The 20,308-nt window shown below is 49.0% G+C and overlaps 1 protein-coding gene across 1 annotated transcript in view; it reads right to left on the bottom strand.

The window, feature by feature from the left end:
* The window catches only part of FAM193A (family with sequence similarity 193 member A), a 109,889-nt gene that overhangs the window by 43,414 nt on the left and 46,167 nt on the right, over positions 1 to 20,308 (bottom strand). The window contains exons 3-5 of the mRNA XM_036247815.1: positions 10,189 to 10,319; positions 9,479 to 9,646; positions 5,753 to 5,987 (exon numbers count right to left, since the gene is read on the bottom strand). Coding sequence (XP_036103708.1) covers positions 5,753 to 5,987; positions 9,479 to 9,646; positions 10,189 to 10,319 — 534 coding nt within the window. The remainder of the gene's footprint in view (positions 1 to 5,752; positions 5,988 to 9,478; positions 9,647 to 10,188; positions 10,320 to 20,308) is intronic.

The raw sequence follows: 20,308 nt of genomic DNA, 5'->3' as shown, positions 1-20,308 counted from the left end.
ACCGTAGGCAAACTCACCACTCAGTTCAACCACAACTTCTAAACTTCCGGGTCATGCAGCCCACCAGAGTGACATCCACACAACTAACCAGCAGGTGGCGCCATGACCTTCCCTAAACCCAGCCTTCACTTTTGACAGGTCTTGCTATAGCCACGTGGGTGCGAATCCACGCTCCCATCTGTAAGCACCCCCCCCCCCCACACACACACACAGCTTCTGCTCGAATCACCAATGGCCCTGGGTGAGGGCTCCTCACCTAACAGCTGCCTGCCCGGGAAACTGCCTAGCATTCTACACATCCCTGTGACCCCTCAGAAGCAGGTTCCTGATGACAACATGCACTAGTCTGTGCTCATTTACAATTTAGCCAGAGTTGAGAAGGTCACACCTGGAAATGTCAGCAAACAATCTACGCATGCAGAGTCCATGTTTGTCCCCGATGCTGCTGGCACAGGGCTCAGAGGACGTGAGCCCTGTGGACAACGCACATCAGCTCTGCGCCCAGAGTGGAGACTCAGAGGGGCGGTAACACTTGCAGAGTGCCCTTCTCCTCGGTGCTGCCACGCCCAACCGCAGCGCTGCCCACACCTGCTCACGGCCTTCCCTCCAGCGTCCCCCCAGCATCGCTCAGAGCCAGTACGCAACACAGGCAAGTGGTAAAGAACGCAGCCCCTGGGATGAGAGACTGTTACCCATGTGCTTGTAATGGCAACATGGCCACAGACAACAGTGTGGAAAGGACACATGTCACAGACTTCAGCAGAGACTACTGAGTGCAGGTGCTGTGCCAGGTGCAGGGACACACGGCTAATGCAGTAGGTCCTGCCTTCCAGCAGTGCCCAGGGCACAGAGGAGCAAGCAGTGACCCAATTACAACTCATCTCCACAACAAAGAACACATAGGAGCTAAGGCAGCTGCAGACCAGGCCCTAGGCCAGCTGAGAGGTGCAAGGCGAGTCCTAGGAGTTGGGATCTTGCCTGCCCTGCCCCCATAAATCAGTGGGCCTTGCCTGCCAGCCTGTGAGCACCCGGCACTAAGTTACAACCCTGGGACCACAGCTGTGGCTTTTGGGCTGACATTAACTAAAGGTAATTGAGCAGATTCATTTCTGAAGATGTTTAGTCTTTTTTATGAAATCTGCGATTATACTTCCAGATGAGACCTGTGAGAGAATCAGACCCCAAGCTCACTCTCCCACCTGAAACCAGCAGGGAGGACCACACGTGCTGACGGCCTGCTTCCTGCGGCCAGCACTGCTCACGCACCAGCAACAACCCAGAACTTGGGCCAGAAACAGCCACAGGCTGAAGCTACCTGCCCTGGGCATGTGGGGCCCGGCTCTGAAGGCCATGCGCTGTGTTAAGATGGCAGAACCATGGCCAGAGGTGGAAAGAAAAAGCCCTGTGGATCTTAGGGTTTCCATCCTCATCAGTCTTACTTCCCACGTTCAAATGGCAAAGGTTTGCGAGTCTTGAAGAGAAAGGTGTTTAAGGTCAAGTCCTACAGCAGACCTTGAGGAACAGCAGGATATTCAGAATCTGTGTCCTTGTGAATGGAAATTCAGATGTCATGATCATTACAGCCTAATAAGGCAATTTCTTAGACCACCGGAGGCAAAACTTAAGTCTAGTTGCAATTTTATTTTAATGCTTAATAAGTAGAAAAAATGTGACCCATTATCCGGTTTGGTCCCTGGGGCAGTGTGCAATGAGCCCCAGAAAGTCATGCTTGTAGAAATACCTCCATGTAAATGCACTGCATGGGTTCTGCAGACTCAGGACAACAGGGTGTTGTTCTGGAGAAGCTGAGGGAACGCAGAGAATGAGCCACTGGGTCCACACAGCAAGGGAACTTGCTGCTTCAAGGAAAACAACTGCCCCGATGTGTGGCCAGTCACCAAATCTGAGCTCTCAAGAAAACACCAGACCACAGGAAGATCTGCATCTGCATTGTGGCCACGAACCTCCCCACAGCTGAAGACCTCTGTGATGGGAACCGGCCGTTTCCACACTGAGAACCATGATGTTGCGGGCAACGCTCAGGGAACCAGTGTCTCCAAAGGACCCATGTGCTGCTAGGAAGCCCGTCGAGGGGCAGGCCCATGCCAAGGGCAAGTCACGCCAGTGGGTTCCACTGTCAGTACGGTCAGCTCCATGACCTGGTTTCGGAGTGTTGAGAAGTGCTCGGCTCTAGTGTGCTTTCAAAGAGCAGCGGCCACATCTGAAAGGCTGTCGGCACGTCCCCCTCCACCCACACATCTGTGAGGCCTTCAGGAGCTCTAGCCAAGACGACCTAGGACAGCAAGCTACACGCAGAGGAGCTAGAACCCAGGGGTCCTGCATGAGGCCAGACATTAGAGATTTGCAAAAATTTTAAACAATACCCCTCTTCTAAATAAGTATGTTTTGCCCTGGACTGGTGTGGTTCCGTAGTTGAGCGTCATCTCATGCACTAAGAGGTCACCGGTTCGAGTCCCAGTCGGGGCACATGCCAGGTTTCAGGCTTGATCCCTGGCTGGAGGTGTATAGGAGGCAGCCAATCGATGGCTCTGTCTCACTGTGTTTCTCTCTCTCTCTCCCCCTTCCCTTCCTCTCTCTAAAATGAATAAAAAATATATTTAAAAAATATTGTTTTAAAAAGTTATTTTTCATTTAAAAATATGACATTTGTGCTATGTAATGGGCTTATTTTAAAAATAATTTAATAAATAAATATTTTTAGCCCAGCCAGTGCGGCTCAGTGGTTGAGTGTGGGCCCATGCACCAAGAGGTTGCTGGTTCAATTCCCAGTCAGGGCACATGCCCAGGTTGTGGGCCAGATCCCCAGTGGGGGGCATGCAGGAGGTGGCCAATCGATGTTCTCTCTCATCGATGTTTCTATCTCTCTCCCCCTCTTCCTTCCTCTCTAAAATAAATTAAAAAATAATTTTTTGTTTAATCTTCACTTGAGGACATTTTTGCATTTATCTTCAGATAGAGCGAGAGGAAGAGAGGGAGGAAGAGAGAGAGAGAAACACCGATGTGAGAGAGACACATAAACTGGTTGCCACCCACACAACCCCAACAGGGCCAGGGACAAACTTCAACCGAGGTACATGCCCTTAGTGGGAACCAAACCCGGGTTTCTCTAATCCACAGGCCAACGCCTAACCGCTGAGCCAAACTGGCCAGGGCAAGAAAAAAAACTTTTAATTTCAATACAGTAAATATTGATTTAAAAACCCACATAAACAAAGGCTCTTGAGGGGGTCCTCTGTTTTAAAGCTTAAAAGATCTCAAGTCCAGACTGGGAAACTGCCCTGAGACCCTGACTCAGTTTCTCTTTTTTTTTTTTTGTTCAGGTAGAGTGGGAGGGAGAGAGAGGAACAGAGAGAGAGAGAGAGAAACATCGATGTGAAAGGAACACATCGAGTGGCTGCCACCCGCACAACCGACCAGGGCCGGGGACAAACTGCAACCGAGGTACATGCCCTTAGCGGCAACCGAACCCGGGTCTCTCAGGACCGCAGGCCGACGCTCTAACTGCTGAGCCAAACCGGCCAGGGCTCAGTTTCTCTTAACCAAGCTCTGCAGACTCTTTTGACCATGGAGATCACAGGGTGGGCCAGGAAGGATGCTGTGATCAGTTTGTGAACCTTCTTAGATCCTCATCTGAACACCCCAACCATAAAGAGATTTTTGAGCTAACTGGGAAATTTTTATATGAACTGGGTGTTAGTAATAAAAAGAAACCACTGCTGGATTTGGGGTGTGACAATGGTCTGTGGAGCCCTCTGAGTAACCCGTTGCTGCTTGACTTGACTAGCAACCTGGAATCACAGCAGTCGCCCTAGACTCAAGACTCCACACGACACCAACAGCATCTGCTTAGACCATGTCTCTGTGCAGCAACTTACTGACGAACTCTCTGAGAGCTGAAGCTGTACCCCCAGCCACGCAGGTCATACTGCGTGAGCGTCCCTGCGGTCCCTCCAGTGCAGGGGTCTCTGCTTCACCCCCACCCTGAGGGTGTGATCATTCGCGGTCCCAGCACAGCATGCAGACCCCACCCTGCAATGACTTGGGTGGCAGCCATCTCCCAGGACTAGAAGAAATCCTTGGGATATGCTGGTTTTGAGCACATGAATCTCTCAGCCCTGAGGCTCTCATGTTTCATGCCAACTTGCATGCACTTTAACAGGTTCATCTTCTTTTAGTTTGCTATTCGGCAGTTCAGTGGTCTCCCTTGGAGGACAGCAGTGTTCAGGGTACCTTGTCTGCTGTCCACTGAAAACCAAAGTGGACAGCTCTATGTATGAATAAGGTGAAATGAATCACTGACCAAACAGCTGAATTTTGCATGAATTTTCAAACCACAACAAAGTATCTCTGTGTAAACTGCTTGGAATTTGCTCCAATAAATGTGGCTCAAACCAAGTTTGTCAGCTTCACACAACAGCACTCTCCTCAGACTAGCTGGAGGCCTGCACAAGGCAGCACGGCAGGCACAGCAGAGGTGCAGGCAGGAGATGCTCCGAGCCATGGCTCACATCCTCGGAGACTTCTGAGGGTCCCAGGGTGCTGTCCAGAGGAGGTGGCCAGGATCTGGACTTCTGAACAGCAGGAGATGCTCAGGGGCAGAAATGGGAGAGGGACTGTTGCAGGCACAAGAGGCAGGGGTCAGACTCCTGAGGCCAGTCCAGCCTGCTCATAACTGGCACTCCGTTTCTCAGAGGCCGACCCTGATGCAGGGGTAACTGCCCCGCACCCCTCACCAGCTCCTCTTCTCAAAACCAGCGCTTTCCTGGAGGTTTTAGGGAGTCATTGAAGGAATAGCAATGTCTATTACAGCAATGCTTGAGAAAGTCCCTGAACTCCTGAGACTACTTGCAAAATTGTGTGTATGTGAACTTTTCTGGTGAGAAGGCCTATCAACTTTAGAATCACATAAAGACCATTAAGCTTAAAATCTTAGGAACCTCTTACTCTGTGTTTCAAAGTGTAGTTTTACTACTAAGAAAGCACTCAATACCAGCCCAGTGAAGTACCACTTAATAAAATTTAAGTGATAGATTGGTGTTAGTAAATAGGTGCTTCTGGGACAGTCAAGAGACGAGGGGCTGTCTCTCTGGGGAGCGCAGCCAGCTCCCCACCAGCAGGGCGCTGAGGCCGTGCCCAAGTGCCCCAGTGCACTGTTTCCAGAGACGGCGTTTCCACAGCATCCCACCCATTTCACTCCTGGAGGTGGGCGGTACAAGACCCAGGGAGAACTCTCTGTCTCCTTCACTAGGACCGGACAGTGCCCACAGGGCTGGGGATGGCACCTGACTGGACGGCACCCATCCTTCCTCCGTACTGGACTGGCCAGTGGATGGAAGACTGAAAGCCCAGGGCCGTGAGCAGGCGCCCTCTGCATCGATCTCATCACAGGTCTCTGTGCACAGGGATGACAGTACCAGCTGACAGTGCAGCCACTTCTTTCTGGTCCCTGTTGACCACACACTGGTCCTCACCGCATCCTGTCCCCTGCCTCCCTCCTTAGGCCTCACGCTCCCCCATGTTTCAGGACATGTCACCGCTTGTCCATCCACTCAAGACCTTGTCCAGCATCAGACAGGGAAGACAGAGACTGAGGAGAGCAGTCAGGCTTCCTCCTGCTGCCTGAGCATCACAGGGAGGGTCTGGGCCGCATACAACACCAGCACCAGGCCTCAGCTCTACCCACCACACAGCCCACAGTACCCAACACCACCAGGGAAAGGCGCGCTCTCACCAGAGTGCCGAGGAAGGTGCTGATGGTGCGCGCTGCCTGGCAGAGGGCGCCGTACTCCTCCAGCAGCAGGGAGATGAACTGGTAGGCCTGTGGGGGGCCCTGCAGGCCAGAGGGCGCCCTCACTCGGGCCGCGGCTGACAGCTGCCGCAGGAGGCGGACCTTCATCTCCAGCACATACTCGCGGGCTTGCTGCTCCAGCCGCTGGTACAGCTGGTAGGGGTCCCTCTCGCAAAGCCTGCACAGAGAAGGAGAGTCACCACTCACTCAGACCCCGCTGCTTCCCATGAGGGATGGTCTATATTCACAAGCATCTTTCCTGAAGCCTTTTCCCAGGAGCCCACCTGAAATGACACCATCTTTTCACGACCTGGAGGTACATTTGCCCAACTCAACACAGGGAGGCAGAGTGTCAGGAACTTCCCCATGACACCCCAGAATGGCCAGAAAACCTACGTTTACTGAGACCTTACTCTGTGCCAGCACTCATTTACCCCCCGGGGGGCTGTCTCTCACATGTACTAACCCAGGTATTCACCTGGGCGGCTGTCTCTCACATTACTGAACACTGAGCCCACACAGCCTGGGGAAGGTGCTGGAACCCACAGAGCCAGCAGGTGGCAGAGCGGACACACCACTGCCCCAGTGGTTGGCTGGAGATGCACCTCTCAGCCCTTGGACCACTGAACTGAAAACAGGCAACTGGAGACAAATAGGTTTGGCTGCTGATACGTGACCAGGTGAAAAAAGGACCCACTGAGGTGTCTCAGGGCGGGGGGACTGCCACAGACGGCCCCTTCCTTCTTTCTAGGAATGCAATCTACAGGCCAAGTGGGCTCATGTTACTTTTATAATCGGGAGAAACTTCAAGATACCATATCTTTTTTTCAATTATCCCCCCCCCCACACACAAAAACAATAAAACTGTATAAAATAAAATTTATAAGCTGAAGAGCAAGAAAAAAATTAATGCATGCCCCACCCCCACCAGGCCACAGTAACAGTTATCATTTCCATGAACTTTTTCCTAACTTGTTCTACAGTATTTGGCATCCCTTTCATTGTAAGCCTCTGAGGACCCTCTAGATGGAAACCCAGGACCACCAGAGCCGCTGTGTTCGACACGAGCTGTAACACACAATGAACTACAGCTACTGGATTTCATATAATGAATCTTTTCACCTACCGGGCACCAAATTTGATCAAAAGAGAAGGTGAGTTACTGCCTATTCCACTTTATTTTTTAAAATATGTATTAATTGATTTTTTAGAGAGAAACGGAGAGGGGGAGACAGGGAGGGAGGAAGAGAGAGAGAAAGATCGATATGGGAGAGAAACATCAATCGGATGCCTCCCATATGCACCCCGACTGGGAATTAAACCCGCAACCCAGGCCTGTGTCCTAACCGGGAATCAAACCAGTGAACTTTTGATGCACAGGACGACGCTCAATCTACTGAGCCACCAGGCCAAGGGGCCCATCACACTTTATTCCACTTTAAAATTCCCATACCACCTGGGCTGTAAGACAAGAGCCAAGCAGAATTCCCCAAAAGACTGATAATGTGACACCTTTTAGAAAATGTGGCTAGAGACACAGTAAGAACTGATGGGATTCCAACTATGGTTAGTACACTTCAGAGAGAAATTAATTTTTTAGCATAACAATCCAGCATTGCTATTCTCTGAAACAGAATGTATTTCATCTGTTAAAAGCCACACAAAACTCAAATGACACAGGAACAATCAAACTTATAAGCAGACTGGACACCTCCTTCTTAGTTCCTCAGCATGGTGAAATTAGTCATACAATTAATCTTATTTTCTTGTCTACTGCTGTATCTTATATATTTAATGAAATGCCCGTGTGGTACTTTTGCAAATAGATATTAAAGCTGTACGACCACGAGGCAGGACTGTGCTGAAGGTGCTGTCATCCACATGTACTTGCAACACAGGCTGCGCTGTGTGCTGGAGGCGGTGCTGCCGCTCCATGCCAGGGGTGCAGGAGCCAGGTGAGCCAGGTAAGCCAGGTTCAGCCGGCCTAGCACCTGCACCCGCATACACGCTAACAGTGGTCTCGGTGGGCAGCAATGTAATGAAATGAAGTCAGGGGTAGCAGGTAATGTGAGGAGGTCCTCAGATTTTAGGTAGGGCGGCCTCTTTGAGAAGATGTCTCGAGACTAATGTGAACGATGAAAGGGAGAAAAAAAAGAGAGAAACCCTGAAAAAGAAGAACATTCCAGACAGAGAGGAGGAAATGCCAAGGTCTCAGGGCAGAAATGGAAGGGATGAGAACAGGAAGAGGTGGCACAGAGGCAGATCACCCTGTGTTACCTCCACCAGCTGGACGGACTCCTGGACATGGGTTTCACAGACACCCCTTTCCTGACTGTGTTGGCATTTAAACAAAAAGTGTTCTCTGACACAAAGACCAGGAATAACATAGTATATACGATACACACACCTCCATGGGGTGGAGTTTTTACATTCTTAAAACTCTAGAGTAACGCTGCGTCCGAAACCTCGCCATTCACAGATCACTGTTGCCATCTCGGCCACATAGCCCTCCTCCACACTATTATTTGCTGACTATTTTCTTTCAATTGTCTTCTACTTCCTTTAGCCTCTTCCTAAATAAGCATTCATAAGCTGTGAAGTCATGGGTTTCATGGGCAGGTTATATATTTTTTCCCTAATACTCACTAAGAAAACTAACTTCAAAAAAGGTAATATACCACCTGGAACCATCTCAGGGAACAGCAGAGGTTCGCAGGTCAAATCCTGAACACACTGGCCGAATCCATTAACACAGCCACAGCCAGTCACGCCTCCCGTGTCCACGACACACTATGGTACAGCAAACCAAAGTCTATAAAATCCCCAAAGGTGCTGTATTCAAAACATGAGAAAAATAAACCAGTATGAGAATCAACCCATAAAATATCTAGCTCAAATTTATCACTTTTATTTCAAACATTTAAAAAAAAAAAGATGCTAAAACTATAAAGAAAAAAAAAATCGCCCTGGCCGGTTTGGCTCAGTGGTTGGAGTGTCGGCCTGTGGACCAGAGAGACCCTGGTTCAGTTCCCGTTAAGGGCACGTACCTTGGTTGTAGTTTGGCACTGGCCCCGGTTGGGGTCGTGTGGGTGGCAATCACTCCATGTGTCTCTCTCACATAGATGTTTCTCTCTCTCTCTTCCTCCCTCGCTCCTTCCTGCTCTATCTGAAGATAAATGCAGAAATGTCCTTGGGTGAGGATAAGAAAAATCATGTCCACCTCAAGGTCTGCACTGCCACGAGTGCGAGGGTCTGCTGCCCAGGAAACACCTACAGGCAGGCCTGGCCACAGCTGGCTGTCCACAAATGTCTGTGCACATTCTCTGGCCGCCTGGTAGCACGGAGCCTCCGTGTCCTCACCTTGTGGATGGGACAGCTGCCGAAATTTCCTCCTTGAACTGAGCAAGTACTCAGCATCATCCCAGCACAGTGAGTGCTTAGTGACAGTCTCAACACTAAGAGATGACAGAAGTGTGTCACTTCACTTATACACAGGCAGTAAGTGTTTCGGCAAACTAGAATCTGAAACTTGACACAGAGGGATCACTCTTGCCCCGTCCACTGAGCACCCGCAGTACACCTAGACCCTGAGAGCAGAGCCCACCAGGGCAGAGGCCAGGCTCCCAGGGCACAGGTGAGGGAGGGACAGGACACAGGGGACACATGTACCTATCCACGAGCTCCTTCACCCCCTCCTTGTCGGGCACCAGGGACTGGTCTTGGTCATCTGCCAGTGGGGTCCCCGCCTGGCGGTAAATGCAGCGGACCATGTAGCGCACTTCAGACCAGTAGTTCTGCAGCTGCTGCGGCTCCCGGTCTGTCTCTGCTGAGATCTCTCTGTGAAGCGGCACAAAGGCAGGGGTCAGGGTCGTCAGCACAGTCCTTGCCATCCCCACTCCAACACAGTCCCTCCTGTCCACACCCGTTCCTTCCCCATTCCATCCAGCTCTGCTGTCGCTGCAGCTGACCGGCACACCCCACAACGGTGCCCTCGGCTATCCACTCCCTGAGACCTCATCTCCTGGAGATGTCAGTCCCCTTCCCGCGACAGGGATCAGGAATGCCAACCAGCCCAGCTCCCCAACCTCTGCCAATCAGGGCCAATTATGCAGCTCTCATCCCCACCCGCCCCGGTTCACTCCACCGACCTTGGATTCCGATGACTGAGCCCTGGGGCTCCTGTCCCTCCCAAAGACTAGCTTCCTCTGATAAGTCCTCAGGGCAGGAAGGAGGGAGCAGCCTCACTCACCCGGTCTCCCTCACAATTGCCTAGCCACTGGTTCCCTCTCAGGAGCATGAGGCCTTTATGAAGAAGGTGGTCCTGTCCCAGCCCCAGTACCATTCAGTGGCCCCACCCACTCTCCTGCACACCAAGGTACCTGCGCTCGCTGCAGGCCTCACAAGCACACGACGAGTCCGAGGGCAGTGGCTGGGTGCCCAGAGCCAGCCTCCCGTTGCCTGCCTCTGCTGGGGGCCCGCCCAGAGGGGCGTGGAGAAGAAAGTCCTGGCCCTGCTTGAAAGAGAATAGCATAGACTCATGTTCAAATGTTCACAGACAACTTTCAGAAAAATGCCTTTTAAAAAAAACACATAAAACCAAGACACTGAAAATTTCTGAACTAACATTACATAGGAAACTCTCTCTGACACTCAAGAATTTTGCTTGGGACCCATTACTTGTTTACCTTTGACAGTTATATCACAATCCCATGAAGATACTGAATGAATGGCTTCCTTCTGTCTTTAAAAAGGAGCAATTTTACTACTAGTGTCCTAAGCAGCACACGGTGACCACCCCTGTAGGCACCTCGAGGAAGTGATATGGCCAGTCATCGAGAAGGCGCTGAGTGGAAACCTAGTGTCCACTCCAGCCCAGCATCCAGAGGCCTCTGGCCCAGATTCCCATAAGCTGTGCCACCTGCTGAGCAAAGAGAACGCTCTAGGAAGGATTGATGGAACAAGTTCGACTTTTGCGCCTCGCTATCCAATAGCACCTAAAAGATGTCACCAATAGCCGCTACAGAGAACACAAAGACAACCTTAGGCTCCAGCCCACAAACCTCTTCCCTCCCTCCGCTTCTCCTGTCTCAGAACATAATAGCACAGCACACTACCCACCCACCCAGCACCTTGTCCCTCAGTGACAGGACCAGAGAGAAACTGTTACCAGTCTTACAGCTGGAGGCCCCCACATGGTGAAGAAAAGTATGAGCCGCCACCCCCATCCTCACCCTGGGCTCACTGACAGGGCAGCCAGCGCCACAACCATAACCGCGACAGCCTAGGAGGACAGAGTCACGGGAGAGACTCCTAAGGTGAACTGTCACATGAAGAGAAACACATGGTTCGGTTCCTCCTCTTGCATCCCTCATGTCCGCCTGTCCCAGAGGGGCCTGGGCTGGATGTTCAGGTCACCTCAGGGGAGGTGCGTTCTCCTGTCCCATCCTGCCTCCAGCACAAGGCAGAACCACATCCCACTGCCTCTCTCCCCTGCTTCCAGCCCAGTCTAACCATGGCCACCTCTTGCCTGGGCTCCGGCGGTCATGGCTCTGCTGGCTCTTCCACGCTGACCCACTGTAATCCCTTCTCCAAGCAGCAGCAGAGTGACCCCAAATGTGAGACAGCTGGAGCTCCCTGTATGGAACCTCCCACGCTGGGAAACAAACTAACTTCCTGACCAGTCTTCAAGGTTCCCAGCACAGACTCTGCTCTAACCTCACTGCACCCACAGCCTCTGCCTGGAGCGCTCGTCCTCTCCACCTCTGATGACAGGATCCTCTCTACCTGTCATGCCGCAGTGAGAAGATCAACTCCCACTCGGGGAGCCAGCCATCAACTTCTGCCTCTCCAAACCCACCCTGCCTGCCCTGCTCTGGGACAGAGGGCAGCCCTGCAAACTGCTCCTTGGCCGAGGCACCACGTCCAGCCTTGTCAGCAGAGGGTGCTGGAGAATGGCAGCGGGGGCAGGGTCTCCCTCCTGGTCCCGGCTTTTCCCAGCTCGCTCCTGTCACCAGGCATGTGAGGGGTACTCCAGCGAGCCCACCAGCCGGGGCCTGCAGCTCCTCCGCAGCATTTCTGCTGCCCAGGGTGTAACTGCACCCTCTCCAAGGAGGGCATCTTCACAGTGTGAACTCCTGCAGTCCCCTCCCATGCTCTCGAGTGGCTGTTCCCTGGATCCACCCCAACTGTTCTCTCTGGGTAGCTGACCTCTTGTTGCTAGATACTTTTTTATGTCCAAGTATCGCTGTTCAAATGAGGGTGTGGTGGCCATCTCCTGACCTTAATCACTCCAGGTAATCTCCTATTATCACTCATGGCCTACTGAAATCCTGGTGTTTTCCCGTTTCCCTGCCTTCATCCCCAGACAATCAGGTCCACGCACAGGACCCTTTCTGACCTGCTCCCTGCTGCGCACCAGCACGGCAATGCTGCAGGACACACAGGAAAGACTCAGAACAGCAACCAAGAGCCTGGGGAGTGACGTTTCCTCCTGACAAGGGAGGAGGTGGGGCCTTTTAAAAAAGGGCACAGGCCTGGCTACTGTGGCTCAGTGAGTGGAGCATCGTCCCATGGACTGAGAGGTCCCAGTTCGATTCCCGGTCAGGGCACATGTCTGGGTTGTGGGCTCAGTCCCCAGTAGAGGCCGTGCAGGAGGCAGCCAATTTTTTTTCTCTCTCTCTCTCTAAAAAAAATCGATATAAACATATTTTTTAAAAAAAGATAAACCTCTAGCCACTCTATCAGGAAAAATAAAGTGAAAAAACTCAACCAAAATACCAGAAATGAAAGGGGCAGGAGTAGTATGCAATCATGACAGACCCCAGAAATTAAAAGATACAGGAATATTTCGAACAATTTCATTCAAAGACACCTTTTCATTTTTGGTTCCGATAGAGGGGGTGGGAGAGAGAGGAAGAGAGAGAGAGAGAGAAACATCGACGTGAAAAGGAAACATCAACGTGAAAAGGACACATCGAGTGGCCGCCTCCCACACGACCCAACCAGGGCCAGGGACAAACTGCAACCGAGGTACGTGCCCCTAGCGGGCACCGAACCTGGGTCTCTCTGGACTGCAGGCCGATGCTCTAACCGCTCAGCCAAACCGGCCAGGGCCAGCTGCATTTCTATTTACTAGCAATAAATAAAAAAATTTAGAAGCACCATTTAAAATAGCAAGAAAAATATGAAATACTTTGGAAATATTTCAATACACTGTGCAAAACTTGCAGTTTGAAGACTACAAAAATATTCTAAGAATCAATTTGAAAGACCTAAATTAATGAAGATTCATAACACATTCAGTGATTGGAAGACTCAATATTAAGATGTCAATTCCCCCCAAACTGGTCCATAACTCTACACAGTGCCAGTTAAAATCTTAGCAGGTCTTTCTGTAGAAATTAGCAAGATGATTCTAAACTTTTTATAGAAACACAAAGGACCAAGAACAGCCAAATAACAAAGCTGGAAGACCTCTACTACCTAATTTCATGACTTATATAAAAAGCTTTTTTTATTTTTAATCCTCACCCGAGGACATTTTTCCATTTTTTGTTCAGAGAGAGTGGGAGGGAGAGAGAGGAAGAAAGAGAGAAAGAGAGAGAAACATCGACGTGAAAGGGACACATCGAGTGGCTGCCACTGGCACAACCCAACCAAGGCCGGGGACAAACTGCAACCGAGGTACGTGCCCTTAGCAGGAACCAAACCTGGGTCTCTCTGTACCGCAGGCCGACATTATAACCTCTGAGCAAAACTGGCCAGGGCAACTTATATAAAAACCTTCTTGAGTCAATACAGCATGGTACTGGCAAAAGGATAGACATACATGCAAAGTGGAACACAGGGTCCAGAGGCAGACCCACACATATGGCAACAACTGATTTTCGATTAAGATGCCAAGGTAACTCAACGAGGAAAAACAGTATTTTTAACAAACGGTCTGGAACAATTGAGCATCCACATACAAAAAGGATGAACTAAAACTCTTATATTACAGAAGACACAAAAGATCACTCCAAATGGGTCACAGGTCAAATATAAGTTCAGCCCTGGCCAGTTTGGCTCAGCGGTTAAAATGTTGGCCCGCAAACGAGAGTCTTGGGATTGATTCTGGTCAAAGGCATGTACCACCTAGGTTGCGCTTTGGTCCCAGACTCTGGTCGGGGTCGTGGAGGAGGCAACCAGTCAATGTGTCTCTCACATCTATGTTTCTCTCTCTCTCCCTTCCACTCTATCTGAAGATAAATGAGAAAATGTCGTTGGGTAAGGATTAAAAATAAAAAGTAGCCCTGGCCGGTTTGGCTCAGCAGTTCGAGCATCGGCCTGCGGTCCAGAGAGACCCAGGTTTGGTTCCCGCTAAGGGCATGTACCTCGGTTGCAGTTTGTCCCCGGCCCTGGTTGGTCGTGTGGGTGGCAGCCACTCAATATGTCCCTTTCACGTCGATGTTTCTCTCTCTCTCTTCCTCTCTCTCCCTCCCACTCTATCTGAACAAAAATAGAAAAATGTCCTCGAGTGAGGATAAAAAAGAAAAAGAAAGAAAAAGTATAAGCTCAAACCATATAAAGTCTAGTAAAAAACACAGGGCAAACTGTCTTTATAACCTTGGGTAGCAAAGATTTCTTCCATAGAACACAAAAGCCCAAATCATTTAAAAGTTGATAAATTGAACTTTAATCAAATGTAAAACTTCTGCTCTTCAAAAAGCAGTTAAAAAAAAATAAAAATAAAAAAAGGCTAGCCACACACTGGGAAAAAATAATTTGAGAAACATATCTGATATAAGGCTTATATTCAGAATATATGAAGATATCTCACAACTCAGTAAGACAAAAAACTCAATTAAGAACAGGTAAAAGCCCTGGCCGGTTTGGCTCAGCGGTTAGAGCGTCAGCCTGCGGTCCACAGAGACCCGGGTTCGATTCCCGCTCAGGGCATGTACCTTGGCTGCAGTTTGTCCCCGGCCCTGGTTGGGTCGTGTGGGTGGCGGCCACTCGATGTGTCCCTTTCACATCGATGTTTCTCTCTCTTCCTCTCTCTCCTTCCCGCTCTGAGTGAAAAATGGAAAAATGTCCTTGGGTGAGGATTGAAAAAAAAAGAATAGGTAAAAGATGTGAACAGCCACTTCAAAGGGATACAGGTGGAAAATAAGCACATAAAAAGATGCTCAACAAGCCATTAAAATTATGCGATAACACTAGGAGCCTCTAGAATGGCAAGACTTACGGACTGTCAGCATCCAGCCTTGGCGATGCCAACAGGATCTCGCACATGTGACTGGGAAACAGTACGAGCACTCTGACAACAGCTCCACAGTTCCTCATGACATTAGTCATAGGCTCAGTCTATGACCTTGACATCCACTCCGAGGTGTCCACATACAGACTTGCACAAATGTTACTAGGAGCTTTATTCATTGACAGGCAAAACCAGCAAGCACAGGTGTCTCTCTACTGCTGATGGAGAAACAGATGGTGAGCCAGCCATACAGTGGAGTACTATTCACAAATAAAAAGGACAACCTGGCCGGTCTGGCTCAGCGGTTAGAGTGTCGGACCACAGACCAGAGAGAACAAAAATGGAAAAATGTCCTCGAGTGAGGATAAAAAAGAAAAAGAAAGAAAAAGTGTAAGACTCAGGTTCAGTTCTCACTAAGTGCACGTACCTCAGTTGCAGTTTGTCCCCGGCTGGGGTCGTGTGGGTGGCAGCCAGTCGATGTGTCTCTCTCATGTCGATGTCTCTCTCTCTCTTCCTCCCTTTCTCCCTCCCGCTCTATCTAAAGATAAATGCAAAACTGTATCTCTCTCACATCGATGTCTTGATGTTTCTCACTCTCTCTCTCCCATCTTCTCTCTCTAAAAACTCAATGAAAAATATATTTAAAATTTGATTTTAGAGAGAGGAAGGGGGAGAGAAAGAGAGAAACACTGACTGGTTGCCTCTGGAATGTGCTCCGACGGGGATATAACCCAACGCCTTCTGGTGCACGGGACAACACTCCAACCAACTGAGCAACCTGGCAAGGGCACACTTTTTTTTACAAATGCTAAAAATGAAAAACAACTCTATAACTTTCAACAAAGTGACTGATGAATAAATTATAGTGTAACATGTTAAATTATGCGTGAATTATATCTTGGGAATTATGAATACATTATATTCATGGAAATGAATAAAACCAAATAGCACGAGGAATCTTCTCAGAAAAGAAAAGCAAGACACAGAAGACAACACAGCACACACCACTTTCACCAAGACTGAAGACAAAGAGAAGTGATTTACTGTTCGGAGGTACACATATAGGCAACAATTTTTTTAAAGTTTTTTTTTTTTTTTTTTTAAGAGGGAATGAATTATTTCTCAGCCTTTTGCTAAGATAAAGTGTAAAAAGGGGAATGATAAATACAGAATTCAAAGACTGTTTACCTGAAGAGGGGAAGAAGATGGGGAAGGGAGGGGTGCACAGTATTTGGAATGGCCTGGAACTCATTTCACTGAGCTTCATAACATGTATGTCGTATACACATTCACGTAAGTCTATACCTCAAATATTTCACAGTATAAACAGAACTCCAGCAGGAGGAACCTTTCCCCAGTGACCAGCTCTGTCCCTCAGTATTTAACAGCCCATGTCCCTTCCATAGATTCAGGTCCTCTTCCAGATCTGTCCTCTCCTCCCCTCACTGCCAAGCACCTTAAAAATCAGCACCTTCAGCCCTGGTTGGATTGCTCAGTGGTTAGAGCGTCACCTGTGGACTGAAGGGTTGCAGGTTCCATTCCTGGTCAAGGGCATGTACCTGGGTTTCTGGTTCGATCCCCAGGCCCAAAAGGCAACCAATCAATGGGTCTGTCTCTCTCACATCAATGTGTTTCTCTCCCCTTCCCTCCCTTCTATTCTATCTAAAAAATCAAGGGAGCCCTGGCCAGTTTGGCTCAGCGGTTAGAGCGTTGGCCTGCGGTCCGGAGAGACCTGGGTTCGGTTCCCGCTAAGGGCACGTACTTCGGTTGCAGTTTGTCCCCGGCCCTGGTTGGTCGTGCGGGTGGCAGCCACTCGATGTGTCCCTTCACGTCGATGTTTCTCTCTCTCTCTCCTTCCTCTCTTTCCCTCCCACTCTATCTGTATAAAAAATGGAAAAATATCCTCGGGTGAGGATAAAATAAATAAATAAATAAATAAAAATAAAAATCAAGGGAAAAATAACCCTGAGTGAGGATTAACAAAAATACCCCAAGCAAACAAAAAAAACTTCAGTGAACTTTCTCAGCTTCCCTGCCACTAAGTTACTCTTCACACAGTTTAGTCTGGCTTCTGCTCACACCCTCCACCAACACACATCTAGCAAATGCCAGATACAAAGTCTTTGTTGTGCTTGGCTGGTGTGATTCTGTGGTTGAGCGTCAACCCATGAACCAGTTAGATTCCCGGTCAGGGCACATGCCCAGGTTGTGGGCCTGATCCCTAGTGGGAGGCATGCAGGAGGTGGCCAATTGATGTTCTTTCTTATTGATGCTTCTATTTCTCTCTCTCCCTCTCTCTCTCTAATATCAATAAAGAAAAAAAAAGAGAGAGAGAGAGCAATCCTAAAAACAAAACAAAACACAACAGCCCTGGCCACATTGGCTCAGTGGTTAGAGCGTCGGCCTGCGGTCTAGAGAGAACTGGGTTCGGTTCCCGCTAAGTGCATGTACCTCAGTTGCAATTTGTCTCCAGCCCTGGTTGGTCGTGCGGGTGGCAGCCACTCAATGTGTCCTTTTCACATCAATGTTTCTCTCTCTCTCTTCCTCTCTCTCCTTCCCACTCTATATGAACAAAAAATGGAAAAATGTCCTCAGGTGAGGATAAAAAAAACACATACACACACAACAAAGTCATTTTTGCCATGTTCAGCACTTTCTACCTTTCTCAGTTAACATTTTTGGTTAATATTCACCCAAGGATATTTTTCCATTGATTTTTAGAGAGCGTAGAAGGAAGGGCTTGGTTAACTTTCTGAAATGTCCCTTAGAACTACTGGGAGCCAGGCTTCCATGGACTCTCAACCTCTCTGTCTTGTTGGATGTGCCAAGAAGACTATGGCTCTGACCCCCCAACCAGGCCACTTCTCAGGGTATTTATGCAGCTGCTGACCTTGAGGCAGAGTAGGCTTGCTTACTGCCTTACGATAAAAAGTGGCAGGTTCCTGAGCTGCAGCACAGACTCACTGTGCCCATAGCACCTGTGGTGGTCCTCTCTGCCTCACTGACCTGGAGTTTGGGAAGGAGGTGGGAGCGAGGGAAATGGGCATGCTCATGCTCTTGATGGCTGCTGGACCACAAGTAACAAAGTCCTTGGTCTCTAACCGGAGTCTTGGGCCTTCTGCCAGCACCCAAGACATACTAAAAAGCTACCTTATTACTTTCAAGTTAAAACTTAATGCCAGCCCGGCCAGTGTGGCTCAGTGGTTGAGCGTTGACCCTGCACCAAGAGGTCGCCGGTTCGATTCCCAGTCAGGACACATGCCCAGGTTGTGGGTCTGATCCCCAGTGGGGGCATACAGGAGGCGGCCAGTCGATGTTCTCTCTCATCGATGTTTCTCTCTCTCCCTTTCACTTCCCCTCTCTCTAAAATCAATAAAGGAAAAAAATATATTAAAATTTAAAAAAACCCAAAAAACTTAATGCCAGACCAACAACTGCTGGCCACACCATCCCTCAAACAACTACTTTGCTTCAGTCTGGTTATCACACTCCTGTTGTGTCTGTTTCTCATTCACCTCCATTTTAATGCCAGGGGCCACCCCCTCAGTACTCCACACCTCTTTCCTCTTGTTTTGGGTGGTGCCAGTGACCAAGGCTGAGAAGGTGAGTATAAGTCATCTGTGTGGAGACTTGTAATAATGACAGCAGGACCACCAAGACAACACAGGGCATCTGAGACGGACGGACTATACCTTGAAAGTGTGACCTTTCAGAAATGTTTGGGTCCACTTGAGATGAGAGAGGTCAAACTGTGCATGACTCCTACCAAATCAACAACTCAAATTGCATCCGCATGGGTTAGAAGACTCGGTATTGGAAAGAAGTTGGTTCTCCTCTGACTTAGTCAGTGTGACCCCAGTCAACTCTCAGCAGGGTTGGTGTGTGTGGGAGGGGTAACTTGACAAGATAATTTTCATTACACAGAAATGAAAAAAACCAAGAATAAGCACACTGGTTGAAGAGGAGGAGATGAGAGGACATTCTCGCTGAAGGTGAGATCTACTACAAAGCTAGACTCACCGAGACAACGAGCTGTTGGCACAGGACAGACGAACCAATGGAACAGAGCAGAGCCCAGAAACACATATCTAGACACAGGTCTGTAACACAAAGGTGGTACTGAGGAGTAAGGGCAACAGCCATTCCATGAATGCCCTGGGTATCTGGATCTCACACGGAAATGCACTCAACTTGACTTAACTTCACACCACACAAACGTCCCACCCAGTTCCAGGCGGGCTGGAGGTCTAAACAAGGAAGGGGAAACAACACAAGCAGAAACCTGTGCTCTCAGGAGCCTCTGTCTGAGGTGGCTACTGAGCATTTGAAATGTGAGCATACAGAAACAGAAAATACCTCGTTAATATTTTTTATATTGAGTACAGATTAAATTGAGCTTGGATACATTGAAGTAAAAAATATAATATCACCCTGGCCGGTCTGGCTCAACGGTTAGTGCGTCGGCCTGCAGACCGTAGAGTCCCGGGTTCGGTCCCCACTAAGGGCACATACCTCGGTTGCAGTTTGTCCCTGGCCTGGTTGGGGTTGTGTGGGTGGCAGCCACTCGATGTGTCTCTCTCACATCGATGTTTCTCTCTCTCTTCCCCCCTTTCTCCCTCCCACTCTATCTGAAGATATATGCAAAAATGTCCTCGGGTGAGGATAAAAAAAAAATATATATATATATATATAAAATATCAACCGTTTCTTTTTAGTTTTGGATATGTGGCTACTAAAAAATTTTGAATTACCTTCATGGCCTACATTTGTCATTCAGGTATTTCTTTGGACTGTGCTAACAGAAGAAAATACATACCCAAAATGCATTTCTTGCCCTGGCCGATTTGGCTGGGTGGTTAGAAAGAACATCGGCCCACGGACTGAAGTGCCGCAGGTTCAATTGCCAGTCAAGGGCACATACCTAGGTTGAGGTTCAATCTTGGGTCCCAGTCGGGGTCCTGTGGAAAGCAGCTAATTGATATTTCTCTTTAACATTGATGTTTCTTTCTCTCTCTCTCCCCTCCCCTCCCCCTCCCTTCTAGTCTATCTAAAAATCAATGGAAAAATATCCTCAGGTGAGGATTAACAACAAAACAAAGCATTTCTGATTTCATATAGGAAAAAAAACACTAATTACACAGAACTAAAGAAGGCAGTAACTACTAAAAAGATTTTTGAGAAATTTGACTAGATTAAAAATGAATGAGTGTGTTCATCAAAAGACACTATAGCCCTGGCCAGTTTGGCTCAGCGATTAGAGC

Source organism: Molossus molossus, unplaced genomic scaffold (genome assembly GCF_014108415.1).
Source record: "Molossus molossus isolate mMolMol1 unplaced genomic scaffold, mMolMol1.p scaffold_m16_p_1, whole genome shotgun sequence".
Taxonomy (NCBI): Eukaryota; Metazoa; Chordata; class Mammalia; order Chiroptera; family Molossidae; genus Molossus; species Molossus molossus.
This window is presented reverse-complemented; position numbering and strand designations above follow the sequence as displayed.